General features: G+C 39.1%; 1 protein-coding gene across 1 annotated transcript in view; it reads left to right on the top strand.

Annotated features, from left to right (window-relative positions):
- LOC139627779 (protein diaphanous homolog 3-like) overlaps window positions 1–19328 on the top strand; it is a 156610-nt gene that overhangs the window by 78864 nt on the left and 58418 nt on the right. The window contains exons 23-25 of the mRNA XM_071488876.1: window positions 3066–3190; window positions 6362–6526; window positions 15385–15520. Of these exons, the coding sequence (XP_071344977.1) occupies window positions 3066–3190; window positions 6362–6526; window positions 15385–15520 (426 nt within the window). The remainder of the gene's footprint in view (window positions 1–3065; window positions 3191–6361; window positions 6527–15384; window positions 15521–19328) is intronic.

Below are 19328 nucleotides of genomic sequence, written 5' to 3' on the forward strand. Positions count from 1 at the left end.
TAATGCAACTTGCAAATGCAGTGACCTTCATGCTCTTCATGCACCCTATGTACATACAAAGGGAGTATAGTGGGTGCTCAGCACAATGAGTGTGTGTGCACTAGGGAGTTTTTGTTGCATTAAAAAACCCTGGCACCATCAGTCTGGTCACACATGTCTGTCAGACTTTGGCCTCAGAAGGCACATCTGCGTGTTTTCAGTCTCTTCATTTCCATACATCACAGGATGATCTATAGTGGATCTCTGTGTGGAGCGGGGCTGTTTGTGAGTGAGTATGCATGGTCGTGTGCTCCACTCAGTCTCATTTATAGCACAGCAGGTTGGCAGAGTAATAAAAGGATGTCAATGGGGGATTTGACCTCTACAAATATTGCAATTATTATTCTGCTAAAACATCCTACATCTGCAACCCCTCTGGACCGCAGACGCGTTCAGGCCCTGCTGCTCATAAAATTCACTCACACTTAAACATACTGAAAGGAATATCAAGAGAGAACTAGGGGGACATAGAAACACACTTTCATGTCTTATCTCCTGCTCTGCTTGTCTCTATGCCATAGAGCAATTATTTCGCAATTCTTGCACTTTAAATGAAAAGTGCATGTTTGTATAAAGCATCAGCATCTTCTGCTTTAAAACAGGCTGATTTTCTCTCGAAGCATATGCTTTAATTCACCTGCATCTTGTTCATATGCCCTTCCATGTGAGGAAGCCTCATCACAAAAGCATCCGGTTTGGATTGTGAAGCTAAAAAAAAGAGAATATCCCAATCTGTTTTGCTCTCTGTCTCCTCACCCTTCCTTGCTATTTTCTCAGTCAGTACATCATCACTAGGCTTTAATCATTTCTATTAACAGACTGCCTGCCTGGCTTACTTCCACTTCTGCATGCAGCCCACACCTCATTCAGCAGATTTCGGATGCTTGGCTTTTACGAAAAAGAGACAGATTGAAAGGGAAACGATACAGCAGGTGAAGTGATTGTTTACTGAAATGTCTTTTGCAGGGCTCCTGACTAACTTGTAACATTGGCTGTACTGGTGCAGCTTTTTCATGACAATCAGTTTGTATTTGAGTCAGCAAAACATCTGCTTTGTTACGTACATTGAAGCCATGTGGTTGTCAATTTTACAACTGGCAGATTGACTGATGAGTGCAGTAGTGGCACTGTTTTGTGGCAATTAACACACTCTTTACCACAGGTACAGTAAATGATATGGGGCTTTAAATAGCAAAACCAACTTTTAAAAAGCACTGTAATTTTCAAGTAAATAAAAAAAAAAAACGCCTGAGTTTATTTTATCACAGACACATTAAGAATTCATTTATGACTGGAATTAAGTGAACAAATGTTACCTGATTCTGTGTATATAATATATTTGACACTAGTCCTGTGATTAAGATTGTGTCAGGATTTGTATTAAAAAAAAAAAAAAACTAAAACTAAATGCTTCTGATAAATCTCTTCCTTGGTGTTTTCATTGTTTCTGAAAGCGAAATCACTGTAACTCCTCAGCATGCAAATGTTAACCCCTACTTAAACGGGTTTCTGCCTTTTCTTTTTACTGCCCAGATTGGCAGGGTGATTTCTAAGCATAATAAAAATCAGCCGGTCAGTGCAGAGCAGTCGCTCTGTGAATACTTCTCTGATTGGTCACAGTGGTCACAATGTACTCTGTGATAAGACTTTTTAAAGGAATGGTTTGCTGGTGAATTTTCAGTGCCTTTAGCTGACCGTTAATGATTAGTGTCAGCGCTTACCATGAGAGACAGAGAGGGAGAACAAAAAAAAAAAAAAGAAGGAAGGGAAAAAGAGGATGAATATAGTAAATATAGGACATGAAAACATGCAGTGAGTTAAAGGAACTGATGTGCTAATCATTTATCAGGTACAGACGCAGTAGATGTACTGTGGTGGGTGTTAGAGGGTGATTTTTTTTCCATTTACTTTGTCGCTGCAGTGTGTTTGGCCTTCTTTCTCAATCATCAGTGACAGCTGAATGAAAAGTGCTGCCTGACTTTTCCTCTCAGCCAGCTTAATGCGTGGATCTATACTTTGTCTATGTACATTCATATGCTCACCTTTACCTGCTGTGAAAAGAACATATTCACGCTCCATTAAACTTGGAATTTAAAGAGAAATTGGACGACTTCAGCTAGATGTCTGATTGAACAGGCGTATGTGTGTCTGTGTCCAAGACAGTATATTCCCATCAAACCATGAGGTTTATCATAGAAATGCAATGAGAAGCTTAGGTACCTTTAAGTTTTCTCTCTTTTTTTTCTTTTTCGTAAAGCATGTATTAGGATCAAGGGAAATTTGAAACTACTTAAAAATAAGCAGCTTATGCCTTTTTGTCAAGCAGGGTCTAATCAGGGTAATTTAAGCCATATGCTATATTCAGTGGCTAGCTTAAAGTGTCAGCCATGACCAACTTAACAGAAAGTTAGGCTCAGTGTTCTCCTGCTCTCCCACCTGCATGATCGATGTACCTGTTGATAAGACTGAAGACAAAGGATGAGGGGCGTAGACAGATTTTTACTTCCTTCTTCATGCTTTGAGGCTGCAGTTTTCAATCAGTCTCTCTGTGTTACTGATAAGCCACACATGGTGTAAATATATGAGAAAAAAAAAATATAGCAAGCATTTGCTTTCACCACAGTATGTTTGTCAGAAAGGGCATCGTATTCGTACATGAATTTAATTGTTTGTGACATACACATGAACACATAAGAGGGAAACACTGAACGTACCTTCAATTGATGTTTGTTTTTCCTCACTCGTTGTTTATTCCCATGGTGTTTCTGGCAGAGTGTGAACCCATAATAAGCATGCTTTGCAACTGAGCTGGCTTCTCTCCCCCTTTTCCTCTTCCTTTTTTTTTTTTTTTTTTTTGGATGTTGTTTTTCTCTGATTCTTTCAGAGCATCAAAATAATAATGCATGTGATTGTACCTGTAATTGAGTTGCCCTCTCTTTGCTTTTTCCTTCACATTTCCATGTGGGTGTGTTTCTGTGTGCTTTTACAAATGTGCGTGCGTCTTGATATACGCGGGTGTGTGTCAGTGTCTGCAGAGAATCTGGAAAAGAGTCTCAGGCAGATGGAGAGGCAGCTGCTGCAGCTGGAGAGAGACCTGGAGACTTTCTCCTCCCCTGATGACCCCAACGACATGTTCTTCACTAAAATGGATATATCCTTTTACAAACATGGGCATTCGCTCACCAGTCCTGGACATTATTTAGTGAGTTTACTGTATGAATCAAAGTGAATGTTAACATGTATCACCATTTTCATAAGAATTTTGTATTGAAAACCTAGCTTTGTTAGAGTTACTCTACCCCCCTCCCTCCGAGTGGAAAATTTTCACCACTTTATTTACCTAAAGACTGTCCATAGCACATTGCCAATCACTCAAGGAAATAAAGAATAGAGGTACATTATGGTGAAGACAAAGATAGTCCTGTTAGATAGTCTGCTCTTTGTCATATATACACAAGGTTTTCCTGCCACTGTCCATGATGTATGCAAGTCATGAGTAGCATCCCATTCCATTGTCAAGTTAGAGTACCAGTACCACGCACAGCTCTCTTTTTGAAAGGTACTTCGCACTGAAGATGCACTCAAAATGAAGGGATGGGTTAGAAAGGGAGAACTGGGACAGCCTCCTTCACCTCTCTATCACTCTCTCATTATGCCATTGTTGCATGGTCATGAGACAGAACAAGAGAAATTTAACAAGTTTTATTCAACTGTCAGTTTGATAATTAACCAAAAGTGCCAATTAACAAACAAATAAATACACAGTTTCTCTTCAGTGTTACTCCCTCTACACTGCTCTTTTTGGATGTCCAGATCTAGTGCTGACAGCTGTCAGGTATGTCTCAGACCAGGTGTGTAAGTATGTGTTCAATAATACACCCTGTACCTTGCCTCCTTCATGTAGTTTTGATCAGTAGCCTTGGGGCAGGGGCACTGATGGCTTCTCTTGTGGTAGTTAGCAGAGAACTTGAGTGCAACACAGAAAGGTTCACTGAGAATGGATTTGACAGGTCTGTCTTTCACTGCTTAGCTTTTCAATTCCAAGTGCCTTGCACAAAATCTCTTATTGTAGCTATGCTGATTAAAAACTGAAACATCAACATAAAATTTGAAGATTAACTCTTCAGCTCACTGTAGACCTGTAATAAAATTAAATGTAGCTGCATTTTAGGAAGTTAACACAAAGTGTCAGGGCTATAATTTCTATTCCGAGAAACACACTCACTTACACACACTCTATAGGGCTTAAGTATGTCACCAGCAAATATTTAGGCTTAGGCTGCTCAGATGTGGTATTCACCCCAAGACCATCCCTGTGCAAACCTCACACTGCACTATGGTCATATTTTTGGACTTTAATCGAACCCACACAATTCAACAGAAATTGAAATGTGCTTTTTTTGGCACAATTGTATTACATATCATTGTTAAAGTTTCATTTTAAATTATTTTGTTGCACGGAATATAACAAAATAAAAAGAAAAGATAATAAATAAATGAATGGATAAATGAATAAATAACAAGGGAAAGGTACGAAAAACAAAAATTAAAACCAAAACAAACTAAGTACTAAGCTCCTCAGCAATACTTACAATCTGACTCTGAACTGAATTCCTTCTCTGATTTAAATTTAGTTTTTAATTAGTATTGGAAAGCCATTTTTGTATAATCAAGCTCTTTAAAGTGAATTTAGACTTGTATGCCACATTAGTGAATACTGATCATTACTGAAAGTTACTCAGTTAAAGCTATGATGATTCCTAGTCATTCAGATCATAGGATATCTAACAGTAACACAACAAAGTGAAAAGCTAGGGGTTTAACTTTGGAGTGTTACGTTTACTGGATTTTTACATTGATGACAATGGAAATTTTCACTGTATGAACCACTTGAGTGTAACATTATTGTGTTATTGGTCAAATGTTACACTTCAGAATGAGTGCTTAGCTTGTAAAGGCAACAAATTAAGACAGGAAGTAAAGGTCTGTAAGAAAGCAAGAGTTGACAGGAATTCTTGAGAATGAGCAGCAGTCAACTATTGGTTAAAAAGAAACCATGGCTCTCTGCTTTTTTTCTTTTCTCTCTCTCGCTTTTTGTCACCCGCTCAGGCTATCCTCATGCCTCTTTCACCCAGCTCCTGGCTCGGAAAGATATTACTGACAAGTCAATCTGGGAGCGGTGCCTATTGAGCAGCATTTACCCAGCTGTGAATAGGTAGTCCCATCCCCAGCCAGATTCAACTAAGGCCAGACCTCAAATAGGTCCATCAATTGAGCTATAATGAAGGGGCACAATAGGAGCCAAAGAGGCTTCCCACATCCTTGTGATACCACACACAAGACACTGTTGCTTCATATCTGCCATTAGACAAGGATGTTGAGGTCATTAGCAGGCCTGCTGGTTACTGACACATCATTTTCTTTTTCATTTACTTCTTTCATTCACAGAAAATACCCAATCTTTAAATGAAGCTTATTGATTCAGAGTCATTTCAACCCAGATTCTATTTTCTCATGCATCAAAAGCTTTGATTTTTATTAAACAGGCCCTCATCATGTGGAAAGGACAGCTCGGGATATAGTTTTTGAAACAGAAAAGAAACATTATATATACAGATGGGTGCCAAGTTTAAGGAAACGCAGTCTTAGTATTTTAGAAAGGTGTTGGGCCACCGCGAGCTGCCAGAACAGCTTCAATGCACATACACATTGATTCTACATGTCTCTGGAACTCTACTGGAAGGATGGATACCTTTCCTCTAAAAGATATTCCCTCATCTGGTATTTGGATGATTGTGGTGGAGAGCGCTGTCTACCGTGTCAGTCCAAAATGTCCCATATGAGCTGGGTTGAGATCTGGAAACAAATTTTCATACTCATCAAACCATTCAATGACCCCTCATGATGTATGGATAGGGGACATTGTCATATAGCTCATATGAGAAAGAGAGAGAGGGAGACTTTGACCTTTGTACCATTTGAGGTCATTCACTGGACTTGAACTAATTCTGTTTATATTTGCAGTTAATATTCTGCATGTCAGATACACCAATGCACATTGCCAGCAGCAGCCAGACATGAGTCACAGGGCTGCAGGGGGTCAGAGCGTTGAACACACTGTAGTAGTAACCTGACTGGCAGTATCAGAACTCCTGATGATATAGTTTACCACTGACAGTCTGTTCTCCAGCTCTTCTTCCAGCAATAAATGTGAATGCTTTCTGTTTTTTCTACCCCTGGATGTCCTGTGTTGCTGTGCAGCAACATTTAATTTACACTTAATGTGTGATGGATGTGTTGTTTACCTTGACCACATCCTCACAGCTTCAGCAAGGTTGCACGGGAGCAGTATGGAAAGCTGGTGATCATGCACAGCAATATGGAGACGCTGTATCAGAACGTGCTGGAGTACTTTGCAATCGATCCCAAGAAGACCTCTGTGGAGGAACTGTTCACTGATCTCAGCAACTTTCGTTCCATGTTCACTGTGAGTATACTGCACTGCGGACTGACCCATATAAGCATGTTGTCTGGAAGTGAACAATTAACATGTTATTGTGAATCTTCACATTTGATTGAAATGGGGTGGATCATGGTTGATACTCAATTAGATTGGCAATTTTTAAATTAATATCAAAAGAAAGTACTGACGTTTTGGTACATAAAAACATTAAGCAACTAGATGTCCTAAATGAGGAGATCTTTTTGTCATTCATCAACTAATAATATAATTTATAACATTTAGGAAAAAAAACAGGCCTTATACAAACATTTTTGGTGTAAGCAAATCTTTAACAGCATCAATCAAATCATTAATAAATTGGATTTAGTTGCTGGCATCGGTCTACTCAGTAAAAGACCTCAATCTGGAGTGATAGCTGATTCAGGGAGGGTGTTTTAAAATAAGGTGGGCGAGATGAGTAAAATGTTTGCTTGGGTATTGTGTTGGCTTTCAGATGTGCTCAAAAAGGTGCATGTTTAGAAAGTTTTACTGTTTTTATTCATCGGCTGTATCAATGCTGAAGCTCATCTTTTCATGTGATTCACACATCAGTGTCCTGTGGTATAATGCAAAGCAGAACAGTGCCAGTCCTATGTAGTCCAGTCCCAGCCAGACATTTATGTCATCACCGAGCTCTGTGGCCTTATCAGTCTGGTGCTACTGTGAGCTGTGGAGCTGTGGAGCTGTGGAGACCCACTGTGTTTAATCAGCAGGATTAGTGGCACAGGCCACTGGGCGCGACAGATAATAGTAGCTAATTAGCCTACTAAAGTTCCTGCCCTGCCCCCAACTTAACATCTACCACACAGAAATGGATTTTATGCCTCTTTGCCTTTTTTCCTGCACAGTCATTAGTTCTGCTTTAGATTTGCTTATACTCCACAGCTTTGTCTTTACATTTGTGTTTTTCTGGGAGAGTGGTGGTGGAGTTTTGGGCCAGTCTTATTCCTGTTTTATATCTATCAGAACTATGTGAGTATAATCAGTGTTTTTTATGAGTCCTTACCTGCAATGCAACATTTCTTTAAACTATAATTATTATAAAACAAATCTTTTTGGTAATTTATTCATGGTCATAAATGGTATAATTTGTAACAAAATTTGAAACTGAGTACATAAATTCAGACTCTCAGTCTCTCTTTGCCTCCCTCCTAAAATCTGACTGAGTGACACTTAGTCTATGCAAATGTAAAATAAAATATTTGCTTGGCTGATTTGGGACCCATGTTTAAGCCATTGCTAACAAGACCAAATAATATTATTAGTGTCTTGTTTTCATATAAGTACACTTACTTAATGCACAACATTCAACTTTGAGACACACAATGCTTAATAATTAGTCCTGCCCTCCTCCCTCCTCACAGTATTCATGCTGTCTGCTGTATGTGGCATCTAACCTGAGACTGAGAAGTAACTACAGTATCTGCACAGTCTTCACACACTCGAAGAAACACACAGGCAGTCAGAAAAAATGTTCCCAGATGCATTGCTTTTAGCCTTTCTTGGGTTTTTTTCCTATGCTATTGATCCCAGGACTTCTTTGCTGTGATTCTTGCCTCACTGTTATAGCCACAATGCAGTTCACCACTTGCTTTGATCAGATATGAATCACACACAGAGCAAATGATACAGTCCTCAGTATGTTTATACAAACGGCAACGTATAACAAATGCTATTGGCATGATAATGTTTCATATTGCAGCTATAATCCCTTTCATTTTAGTGCCACGGTTCAGGCTTGAGTTTTGCAGTGTTTATGTTCTGACCAAACATAACAGTTAATGACTCTGCCAGTGAAAGGTGAACAAGCCAAGTGTTATAAAGACTAGAATTATATGGTCAAAACTCCCAAGGTAGCCATTTATTCCCCTGTGATAGGTCAAGGTTTAAGCAGCTTACACCCTTAGCAATTCGGTCAAATGGTCACATCATACAGACATATCTTGGGTGAAGCCAAGGCTAGGTCAATGAATGTAGGCATACAGTAAATCTCAGCACCGTAACCTCTCAAATCTGTGTCAGCATTTACCCTGCTGTGCCAAGGCCAATGCTAATAGGTGCGTGCTGTCTCTAGACCACTGCCTGAAGTGAACTGAGCCTTGAACTGTATGTACTTTGCTCGCATTGTGTATGTGTGTGTATGTGTGCATGTGCATGTTTGTTTGTGTGCGAATGTCATTTTGTGTTGGCAATTTTTTATTGGGAAAGCTGCTGAGGATTTTCACACACAAAGATGTACACACACACTCGTACACACACATACAGCATGCTCAGTCACCCGTAGGAAGGAGACCCAGGGCGAGGCCGCACATCTGACAGGAATCCAATTGAGCGTGTCTAATGGCGGACATCCAGGAGTGGAGGAGGGGGAAGCAGACCTGCAGTGATGAAGGAGAGTGGAGGGCAATTTCCTCAGAGAGCTGGTTCTCTCTCTCTCTCTCTCTCTCTCTCTCTCTCTCTCTCTCTCGCTCTCGCTCTCTCTCGCTCTCTCTCTCGCTCTCTCTCTCGCTCTCTCTCTCTCTCTCTCTCTCTCTCTCTGGTTAACAAAAAATGATGCTTCAAAAGCAAGACTTCATAGTTTTATTTACTATCTCAAAATCAGTTTGTTCAGTTTTTAGATAATTCTTGACTTTAATGTTGAGTTCAGATTAAAAACAAACCAAACTTACCTTGCCTGTGGTTAAAATTAACTTTTTATGAAACTAGTTAACATTCACACTGACTCTTTTTTCTTCTATTATTCTTAAATTGCTAATTGTGTCTGTGATTCTGAAGAAAACAGCATGGCCTTTTTGTGCTAGCTGTGATTGTCTCAACTTTTGTTTCAACAGAGATGTTTTGATGTGATATTCTTTAGCTGCTCTTTTTCTTGTTCTGTTCTCTTTGTGAAGTTTCAGAGTGAGCCTTTATTAAACAGGCCTATTTGTTTTATTGATGAATAATAATAATAGTAATAATAATAACTTTATTTATATAGCACAAAACAAAGTGCTTTACAATAAGAATACAGTAAAAACAAAGTGGACAGACAAGCAATAAAAAAATAAAAATAAAATAAAATAATTAAAATTAATACAAGAAATATCAATAGTTAAGATAAGCCAAACAATAAAAGTGAGTTTTAAGAAGAGATTTAAAAGAAGCTATTGAGTTTGCGAGCCTGAGATCAAGAGGCAGGGAGTTCCAGAGTTGGGGGGCCCAGACAGCGAAGGCCCGGTCACCTTTGGTGTCCAGTTGGGATTGTGGAACAGATAGGACAGCCTTGTTGGATGATCTCAGGCTGCGCCCACGCTCATGGAGTGACAGCAGTTCCATAGGTTTTCTGGAGACCATTCAGAGCCTTAAAGCATTAAAGTCTTAAAATCGATTCTTAAGCTCATCGGTAACCAGTGGAGGGCAGCAAGGATTGGTGTTATATCGTCCCTCCTTTTCGTGTGGGTTAAAAGCCTGACAGCAGCGTTTTGAAGCTGTAAACTCTGAATGTTTCACTTGCTGATGCTGAGTAAAGTGCATCACAATAGTCAAGCCTTGAGTATTATTGACTAATCATTGTTTTCCTGGGCTGCTGGCAGCAGTTATGGGTCCAGTTTTAAATGAGATGTCATTTTGTCTTTAGAGACTTGCTCTGTGGTTCTGCATAGCCACATTATTGAAACCATCTGCCAGTCATTTTTAGCCATGGTCTACGCATGTATTTATGATTGGCATCCTCAGTACGTTGGTTGGTCAGTCAGTCATTGGGTCAATCAATTTTGTCTAGACTTTAATAAAAAACTATTGGATGGATTGTCATTAAATTTACTACAAATATCCAAGGTCCCCAGATGAATCCTAATGACTTTGGTAATCCTAATCTGGGTTGGGTTAAAATTTTCACTTATTCACTAAAATATCTCAACTTGACAATCCATCAAGTAGAAGTTGAGATATTATATAGATAAAAATATATATACACATGCATGACTTCCAGATAATATATCCTAATGACTGATTCCTAATTCCCTGACTTTCCTTCAAGTGCACTCAGCAGATTGATACTTTTGATTGTTACACTCACTGAGCACTTTAATAGGTCCACTTACTACACCTGCTTATTCAAGCACTTATCTAATCAACCAATCATGTGGCAGCAGTGCAATGCATACAGTCCTGCAGATACAGGTTAGGAGCTTTAGTTAATGTTCACTTCAAACATCAGAATGGGGGAAATATGCAATGACAGTTTCTTTCACTGTGGCATAATTGTTGATGCCAGACGGGCAGGTTTGATTTTCCTGAAACTCTGATCTCCTGGGATTTTCATGCACAACCGTCTCTAGAGTTTTTACTGAGAATGGTGCAAAAAACGAAAAACTTTCCCTAAGCCTAAGACATGTTGTTGATGAGAGATCTCAGAGGAGATTGGCCAGACTGGTTGGAGCAGACAGAAACTCAGATAACCACTCTTTACAACTGTGGTGAGCAGAAAAGCATCTCAGAATGTACGGCATGTCGAACCTTCAGGCGGATGATCTTCAGCAGCAGAAGACCACATCGGGATTTTCTCCTTTCAACCAAGAATAGAAATCTGAGGCTGCAGCGGGGGCAGGCTCACCAAGACTGGACAGCTGAAGACTGGAAAAACTGAATCTATTCTGACAATTATCAATTTCTGCTGAGGCAGCAGATGGTAGAGTCAGAATTTGGCATCGACAGCATGAATCCATGGACCCAACCTGTCTTGTGTCAACAGTCCAGGCTGGTGGTGGTGATATGGTCTGGGGAATGTTTCTCTGGCACACTCTGGGCCCTTTAATACCAACCAATAATGGATTGAATACCACAGCCTGTCTGAGTGGTGTTGCTGCCCATGTGCATCCCATAATTTACCATTGTCTAATGGCTACTTCCACCAGGGTAATGCAACATGTTACAAAGCAGAGGTCATCAAGATGGTTTCATGAACATGACAGTGAGTTCAGGATACAACAGTGGCCTTCCCACTCACCAGATCAGTCAGAGAATCCAGTAAAACACTTTTGGGATGTGGTAGAATGGGAGATTGGCAGCTGACAAATCTGAAGAAATTATTTGATGCAATCAACATGGACAACATCGACCAGAATTTCAAAGGAATGTTTCCAACATCTTGTAGAATCCGTGCCATGAAGACTTTAGGCTTTTTTTTTTTTTTTTTAGAGAAATGGAGGACCCTACCCATTATTAGTATGATATTCCTATTAAAGTGCTTGGTCAGTATATATCCCAATAACTATTGCATGGATTGTCATGAAATTTCATCCAGACATTCATGGTCCCCTCAGGATGAATTATAATAACTTTGATTTCCTGACCCTTGATCAAGCAACATCACCAGTACTCTGGTTAATGAGTACATAATTGCAAAACTAATGACTTTCCCATAATCCTCAGATGTACTTACTTGCTTATTGCTAATTAGCAAATTTGCATCGTAGGTTTAAAGGGCATCTTTTCGTGTTACCATGCTTTTGTTTACAAGACAAACTAATGACATATCCTTTACAAGTCCTTTAGTTTACAAATATATGTTGTGAAGCATAAATCAATAATCAATCTGTGAAGTTGTCATAAATGACACGCTCTGTTTGGTTGTTATAGTGCAAGTATGTTTACATTCTGTTTTAGTAATTGACTTTGACTTTTTAATGAGAGAACTGCTTGATGGCAAAGAGGGGAAGGAGCGTCAGATTTTAGAAGGAGTTCACATTAGGTATCCATCACAGCTGTCTACTTGTGACCTGAGATCATTTAATTGTACCTTATTATAAATACATTATGCGTCAGCGCTCTTGTTCTTTCCTTTTCTTTTTTTCTCATTTTCTCTGCCCATAATTTACCAAATTGGATGCCCATTAAGAATATAGTCATTTGTGAATCAGTGGTTGCCACGAGCAACCGACAGTCATTCCATCAAATCAAAGTTAATTTTGTGGAGGAGTTGGTTTCATTTAAAAATAGAGCTCCGAACAGCTTCAGTCTCAGTCATTTGCTTTTCATCTGCCCCCTCGTATCCTCCTTCTTCAGCACTCTCCTACTATATTTTCTGTAAACGTTCTGAGTGGTACTCATCAGTGTCATTAGCTACTATTGTCTTTTTATGTGTTAGTTTAGATAAATGTTTGAATTATATTTGTGTGTCTACAATGCACAATCTTCTTGTGTGTTCATAAACAAGAAAAATAAAACTTTCAGCTGTAGCTAACACATGATTCAAGGATATGCTAAGAGCGGTAGAGCTGTATGAAATTATGAATTTTGTATACTGTTACAACCCTACTATCAGTAATATACAGAGTGTTTATTCAAGTCGTCATTTCTCCACAATTCAAATGGTTTGTTGACGCGAAATCGTCCGCGCTGAATTGCTTTGAATTCACGACGACTATATTATTTCCAACAATGGTCACTTGTATGTGGACTTAATAAGAGGCTGCTAGTGCCTCTTTATTTTGCCTCTGTAGCACCTGAGATACTCCACATGTAGTGTGTGCGTCTGTGTGCATCCATTCATGCTGGTTTGGCATTCTTCCACTGACCCACCTGTCAAGCTGAGCTGTGTGAATAACGCACGAGGAGGGGAGATGAGAAGGAAGAGCTGGGTGTTTGATAAAAGCCCAGACTCCTTTGCTTTAAGTGACTGGCTATTGATCAGGATGGCAATCATGCTAGCACTCTATTAAATCATATGCAGCCTGTCTCTTGTCTGTGGCATTATTGAGCTATTGACACCATTGTACGAGTTTTACAGCCTTTTGGCACAGGGATTATAGAGCCTGCCTGCAGTGGTTGAGAAACAGTTGATACTATACTAAATTCAATCAATCTTCATTGACAGACAGGCTGGAATTAATGAGATTTTTTGACAAGTTTGGAAGTTGGCTGCATCAGTTTCTTTAAACGTCAGTAACATTAACAGACAACCACGTCCCACTGATGTTAGCATGGCAGTTTCAATGAATGTTGTACAACAGTTTTGTTATATCTCAAGGTTTGCATTTGGACAGTGAATGACATTTAATACTGAAAAGTCCACCCCAATAGTTTTTACCACATCAGAATGTACTACATCAGGGCAGGAACTACTCTGTGGCTGAGAAATAAAATTGGAACCCATTAAAACTTGAACTAGGTTCATGTGGTTGAAATGCACCCAGACCATATGAATATATCTCGCTTCCTGGAAAACTGCCACTTGATCACAAAAGGAACCAAAGTCAGTCAGCTGAAAAGTTTTCTCATTATCCCTGCATATTGTTAACTTGCTTTTGTACTCCATTTATTTTTATGTACATGAATTCACTCAGTTTTCCCACATTTAAGTGATGTGGTCTATGAGCAGAAAGGCTGGACAAAAAAGAAAAGATTAATAACTGCAAATGTGATTGAAGCTGACCCAGCAACATTTCCTTAAAATAAGCAGGAGTTGCTATTCGTCAAGGATCATCATTTGAGTCAAATTACATTTTACAATAAAAAAAGAAATACCACATTTATTATATTGTTACTCTATAATTCCAGACAGACACTGCAGGTACTCAAACATTCCAGTCAGATCAATTAAATGATAAAGAGAAAAACATTAGCATAGAGGCATTTGATTTTGTACTTTATATATGACCAAGGCAAGAAGATTAGTTCACCTTTTTGTTTTTGAAAGCCATACTGTGTGTGTAACCATGAACACATGAGCTCTTAAGTATATTCCAGAAGAATTTAAATTAGATTTAGCAATGGATTTATTCTATATGATCAGATTCTGTAAAATTCAAGTGGTTAAAATGTGGGTATTTGTTTACAGTTGATTGACAGGTAGTGTGGTAGACAATAAACATCTACCCACACAGCAGCACCTGTAAGCTCTGTTCAGCTCAACATCTACTGTACAGCCTTTTGCTATTCAATTGTACTGCAGTCAGCAGTACTCACCTGCTGTTAATTGACTGGACAAAGCTCAAACACTTGCCACCAGGTGATGCTGGCGCTGTTTCCCTGACCCTAACAGATACTGAATACACAGGCAAACAAACACACAATGACTTGGCATGTTTTAAGAGGGAAAAACAAAGGATAGCTAGCAAAATATTGGAAAAGAGTCTTTGTAATCTCAAAAAATTGGAATAAATACTTGCTGTCTTTGAATGTGCAGGAAAGACAGTATAACCACAAATGCTGTTTTTTTTGAAAAGATCACAGTACTTCGGCTTTGAAAGAGTCCTGGGTGGTGTGTGTGCATAGCACATCGGCGGTTGGAGTGAATATCAATGGATAACAAAAATCTATACCTTTCTCTCTCATCTCTTTTTTTCTCTCCTCCCTCTCTCTCTCTCTCTCTCTCTCTCTCTCTCTCTCTCTCTCTCTCTCTCTCTCTCTCTCTCTCTCTCTCTCTCTCTCTCTCTCTCCCCCTCCCTCTTGCCTCAGTCGGGTGTTGCAATATGTCTATGCTTTCTATATCTGTTGTTTCAAATTCAAAGCCCTTTCCAGAGTCATGTAACTTTATGACATTGAAAATGCAAAATGTATATAGTGGAAACACTTTTATTCATGTCTTCAGGTCATTGTTTCATCAAGCGTATGGATGTCCAGTGTCTGAAGTCTCTGGTGTCAAGCTGTTTAGTGTCTGACAGGACTGGAGTGAAAATGTACCTTAGAAGCTTCATTTGACTGTAATGGTGCCTGATAAAGATGTCTGTAGGATTTGACAGCTGCCTCTGCATTTGACAAGCTCTACACTACTGTAATTAGCCCCACTTAGCAATCTGTCTTGTTTTTTCTTTCTTTCTTTCTTTCTTCCCTCAAACCCACACACACACACACGCTAACAGCAAGCACTGAAGGAGAACCTGCGGCAGAGGGAGTCAGAGGAGAAACAGAGGCGAGCACGGGCGGCAAAGGAGAAGGCTGAGCGTGAAAAGCAGGAGAGACAGCAGAAGAAGAGGAGGTTGCTGGAAGTCAATGCAGGTAGAGACTGTTCAATCTGCTTTGCCTGTCAGCCCTTACATTGTTAAGCCCTTTACAGGAAACTGTGCTAAATCAATCTAGGGTCGAACGGTGTAAGAGATCACTCAAAGAAATGACTCTCATTTATCAAACGACTTTTAAGTCCCATTGGAATGGATTAGAATAGACACCTAGTTTCTCACAATTGAGTGTTTATCTTGAAAAATGAATCCACATCTACACCCAATGTAATTTTGCTTATTATTACTCTTTGTGCGATATTTAAAAAGAATGTCAACAAAAGCTTTTTTTAAAAATATGTCACTCAGTCCATGTTAGCCCCATTCAAATTATAGTCTTGACTTTTATTATTTCTGACAATCAGTCTATTCAATGTAATTTTCAAGATATGAAAAGCACAACTTATCATACCAGGCATGTTCTTCATGGTAAAACACACTGTGTTGTGTTATTGTGTCATATGCAGGGAACATTAACATTGTGTTCCCTTCTTTTCATTTGTGGATAGTTTAACAAGGCAGACTTCTTGATGTGTTGTGTTATGCAGATTTCAACCTTGAACCATTTAAAGTTAATATTATGGTTTAGATTACTTAGTTAATATTATGGTTAGATTACTAATCTAAGTAGAGAAATTCACATCTTTGGAGGTCAGAACAGCATTTGTCAGGGCTAAAGGTTTTCACTTTATTGCTACAGAACACTTGAGCTGTTCAGATGATTGCTAAATGACCTTCAACCCAGGTTGAATGGTTGAAGGACAGCTCCTGTAACCACTGAGTTACACATTTTGGGTGAGCAGAATGTTATGCCACAGTTCATAAAGGCTGATGATTGAACCAGTAGCAACTTGATACAAAGTTCACAATCAAAATGGATGTTAATACCATTACACAGACTTCTAACATTTTATGTTGACAAGTACAAGTCATGAAGTAGGCACCAAGCAAAAAGTTTAGTGATCAGCTGCTTGGTGGTCATAAAAATGCAGCCAAACATGAAAAATCAAGTCACTTGTGCAAATAGTTATGATTAAAAATTTTGCCCTAATTATTCTTTTTTTTTTTTCTAATCCATTGAGTTTAAAATATGCTAGTCACAAAATTTGAGAAAAGGGAATACTTTTCCAAGTTAAAACCAAGTTACAAACTCAAACAAATGAATCTGTCACTCACAATGGACTTCCTGGAAAATATTTCATGTCTTCACTAAGGCATCCCCATGTGCTGTTTTCACAGTTTTAGGCCTGCTGACATGTAGCTCCTCTTCCTATGGTAGGAGCACAGATTTGGTCTGAGCTCTGAATTTAGTTGATATGATATATGTTTACCCAGAAACTGGTGAGTGAAGAATACCTTGTTTAAATTAACACTGCTCACTGTGTTAGTGCATGTTAACGTTTATTACCTGTTAGTAGTAGTGCAACAGTTTCCGGGCTTTATGTTGGGCTTTATATGTTGCTTACTGATAAAGAGTGTGACAGGTTGTTTACAGTTTGGACTGATAGACCTCCAGTTTTACTTTGAGAATGTGTTTTTTTTTATTTATTTATTTTTTTAATCAGAAACATGCTGGTGTGTCTCTTTTGATGTTCCACTGCACTGGATAAATAACTACTGATTGCTTCCCATATCGACAGATAAATGATTTTAGCTTTGTGTATATTTCAACTAGGTGTTATGTGCTTTTGCATTTGGCGTTCTTAACACATGTTTAGCAAGTTTTTGCGAAGACCTCAACATATACTTTATGTTCTTTTTTAAACACTGCCCATTGTTGTGGCCCTGAGGGATAGTGTAGCTAGAATGATAACTCTGTTTACCAAGCAGGTTCCGCAGGTTCAGACATAGCTATGAAGAAGGCAATGTCTACCTTATGCCAGAGCATCTGGTTCCAACTGTCAGTTGTTTTTCTTTTTTCCCCCCTCCCCTTTGGAACACCACTCATGCCAGAAACTTGTTCAACATTGCAGCCTCCAGACCCATTTCCAATGCCAAAGCCAAGGCTGGCAAAGCAGTTGAGCTTGGCAGTCCCAGCTCTGCACCAGCATCTATAGCTAACACGACTATGCCAGCCACTGCAGCTCTCCCATAGACGCTGGAGTGCAAGTAGAGAACCACCATGCTTCATCCAGGCCAAAGTACTGCTGGGGGCATACTATCTAGCCAGGCCAATGCCTCTCTTGGCTAAGACATAATACAAACTGGGCACCCCTGAATTGTCACCATTTCCCACAGAGTGCCTGAACTTTTATAGTGATGGGCTTATCCAAATGAAGGGTCATGTCCAGTTTAAGTTAATGAACAAAATTCTAGTGGATAGGTTATGTACTGTGTTGGTCCAGTAGTTGTACTGTATCTCACCCTCTGTGATGCTGTGATTATCTGAAAATACCTGCAAGAGGCTATGTATGTATGTATGTAAATCAAATGCACTATGGATGGGTGAGTGTGTGGATGAGAGAGTGAGAAAAAGAGATGTGCAGTGCATGTACTATACATTTTTAGACGTTCCACAGTCTGATGAGACTTGAAATGACCTTTTTGGTCAGCTTACATCTTAACAATTTGTTTGCTGTAAGCCAAACACCACTCATGAGCAGATCTCAAGCATGAAGCATGTTGGTGGCCGTGTCATGCTTTTGCTTCTTTGCAGAAGAGCCAGGAAGGCTTGTGAAGGTAGAGACTAAAATGAAGGCAGCAGAATTAAGAGGAAATAAAAAAAACTTTTTGCAAAACTTTTTTTTAGAGAACTATGACTTGGGAAACTATTTAATTTCCACCAAGACTGGCTGGAAACAACTCTGTTAATGCCTGAGAAGGGACAAATCAGAACCCAGACCATAATCAAATGAAGCATTTGAACTAAAAATGAATTGAAAATTGCTGTTCACTCACAGAAAGCATGCAGCTAAACGGAGCTTAAGTAGTTTTGTCCAGATGGCAGTGTCCAGATGATAATAACCTATCCACATAGGAGTCAAAGCTGTAATTGCTGCCTCATATTAATCCTTGTTTAATCAAGAATTTGAGGTTTCTTATTTGTACTAAATTAAGTTTGTTTTCACTTTGGCATTAGAATCATTTTTCAGTTGATCAGTGAAACAATAATAACAGTACATACATTTTGTCCCAGTGTTGTAAACAAACGAAAGGGACCTACATCCTTCTTATTGCCACTGTATATTTGTGTCCTTTTGTGAATTTTAATAACTCTTTGCGTGTTTAGTTTGAACTTGCTCAGATTGACAGCTTGTACTTCTTTCTCCTATGCTTGCGTCTTGCGCTCTGTTTCGCAGTAAACTTTTCTATTTGAGAAAAGTAGTTCAGAAATTAGGAAAATCATAAGAATAAACTTCAGCCAAATTTTGTCAGGAAGGCTTATACAAATATGCCTAGAGCTTGAAATGTATTTAGATACGCTCAAATTAAGATAAAGCTAAAGGCAAACTCAGTGCTCAATGACATCCCCAAAAAGTGATGTTTCTGGCTATGTATGACACATGCATGCGCACACACACACACACACACACACACACACACACACACACACACACACACACACACACACACACACACACACACACACACACAGACTGTTGGGATGAAATGAATATGTGATAGAGATTTGCCATTGTGCTGCCAACCCAGGACAGGATTTACTCTCTCTCACACTCTCACTCTGTCTCTCATTCTGTCTGTCTCTCAGCCTATTTATTAACTAAAGAGCTTTCTCTTTGTTTGTCAGGATGGATTGTCCTCAATGGAGATTTTCTGTGTAATCATCTGATTATCCATCAATTCCCTAA

The sequence above is a fragment of the Trachinotus anak genome, unplaced genomic scaffold (genome assembly GCF_046630095.1).
Source record: "Trachinotus anak isolate AG129_WGS33_773 ecotype Australia unplaced genomic scaffold, CSIRO_AGI_Tana_v1 ptg000011l, whole genome shotgun sequence".
Taxonomy (NCBI): Eukaryota; Metazoa; Chordata; class Actinopteri; order Carangiformes; family Carangidae; genus Trachinotus; species Trachinotus anak.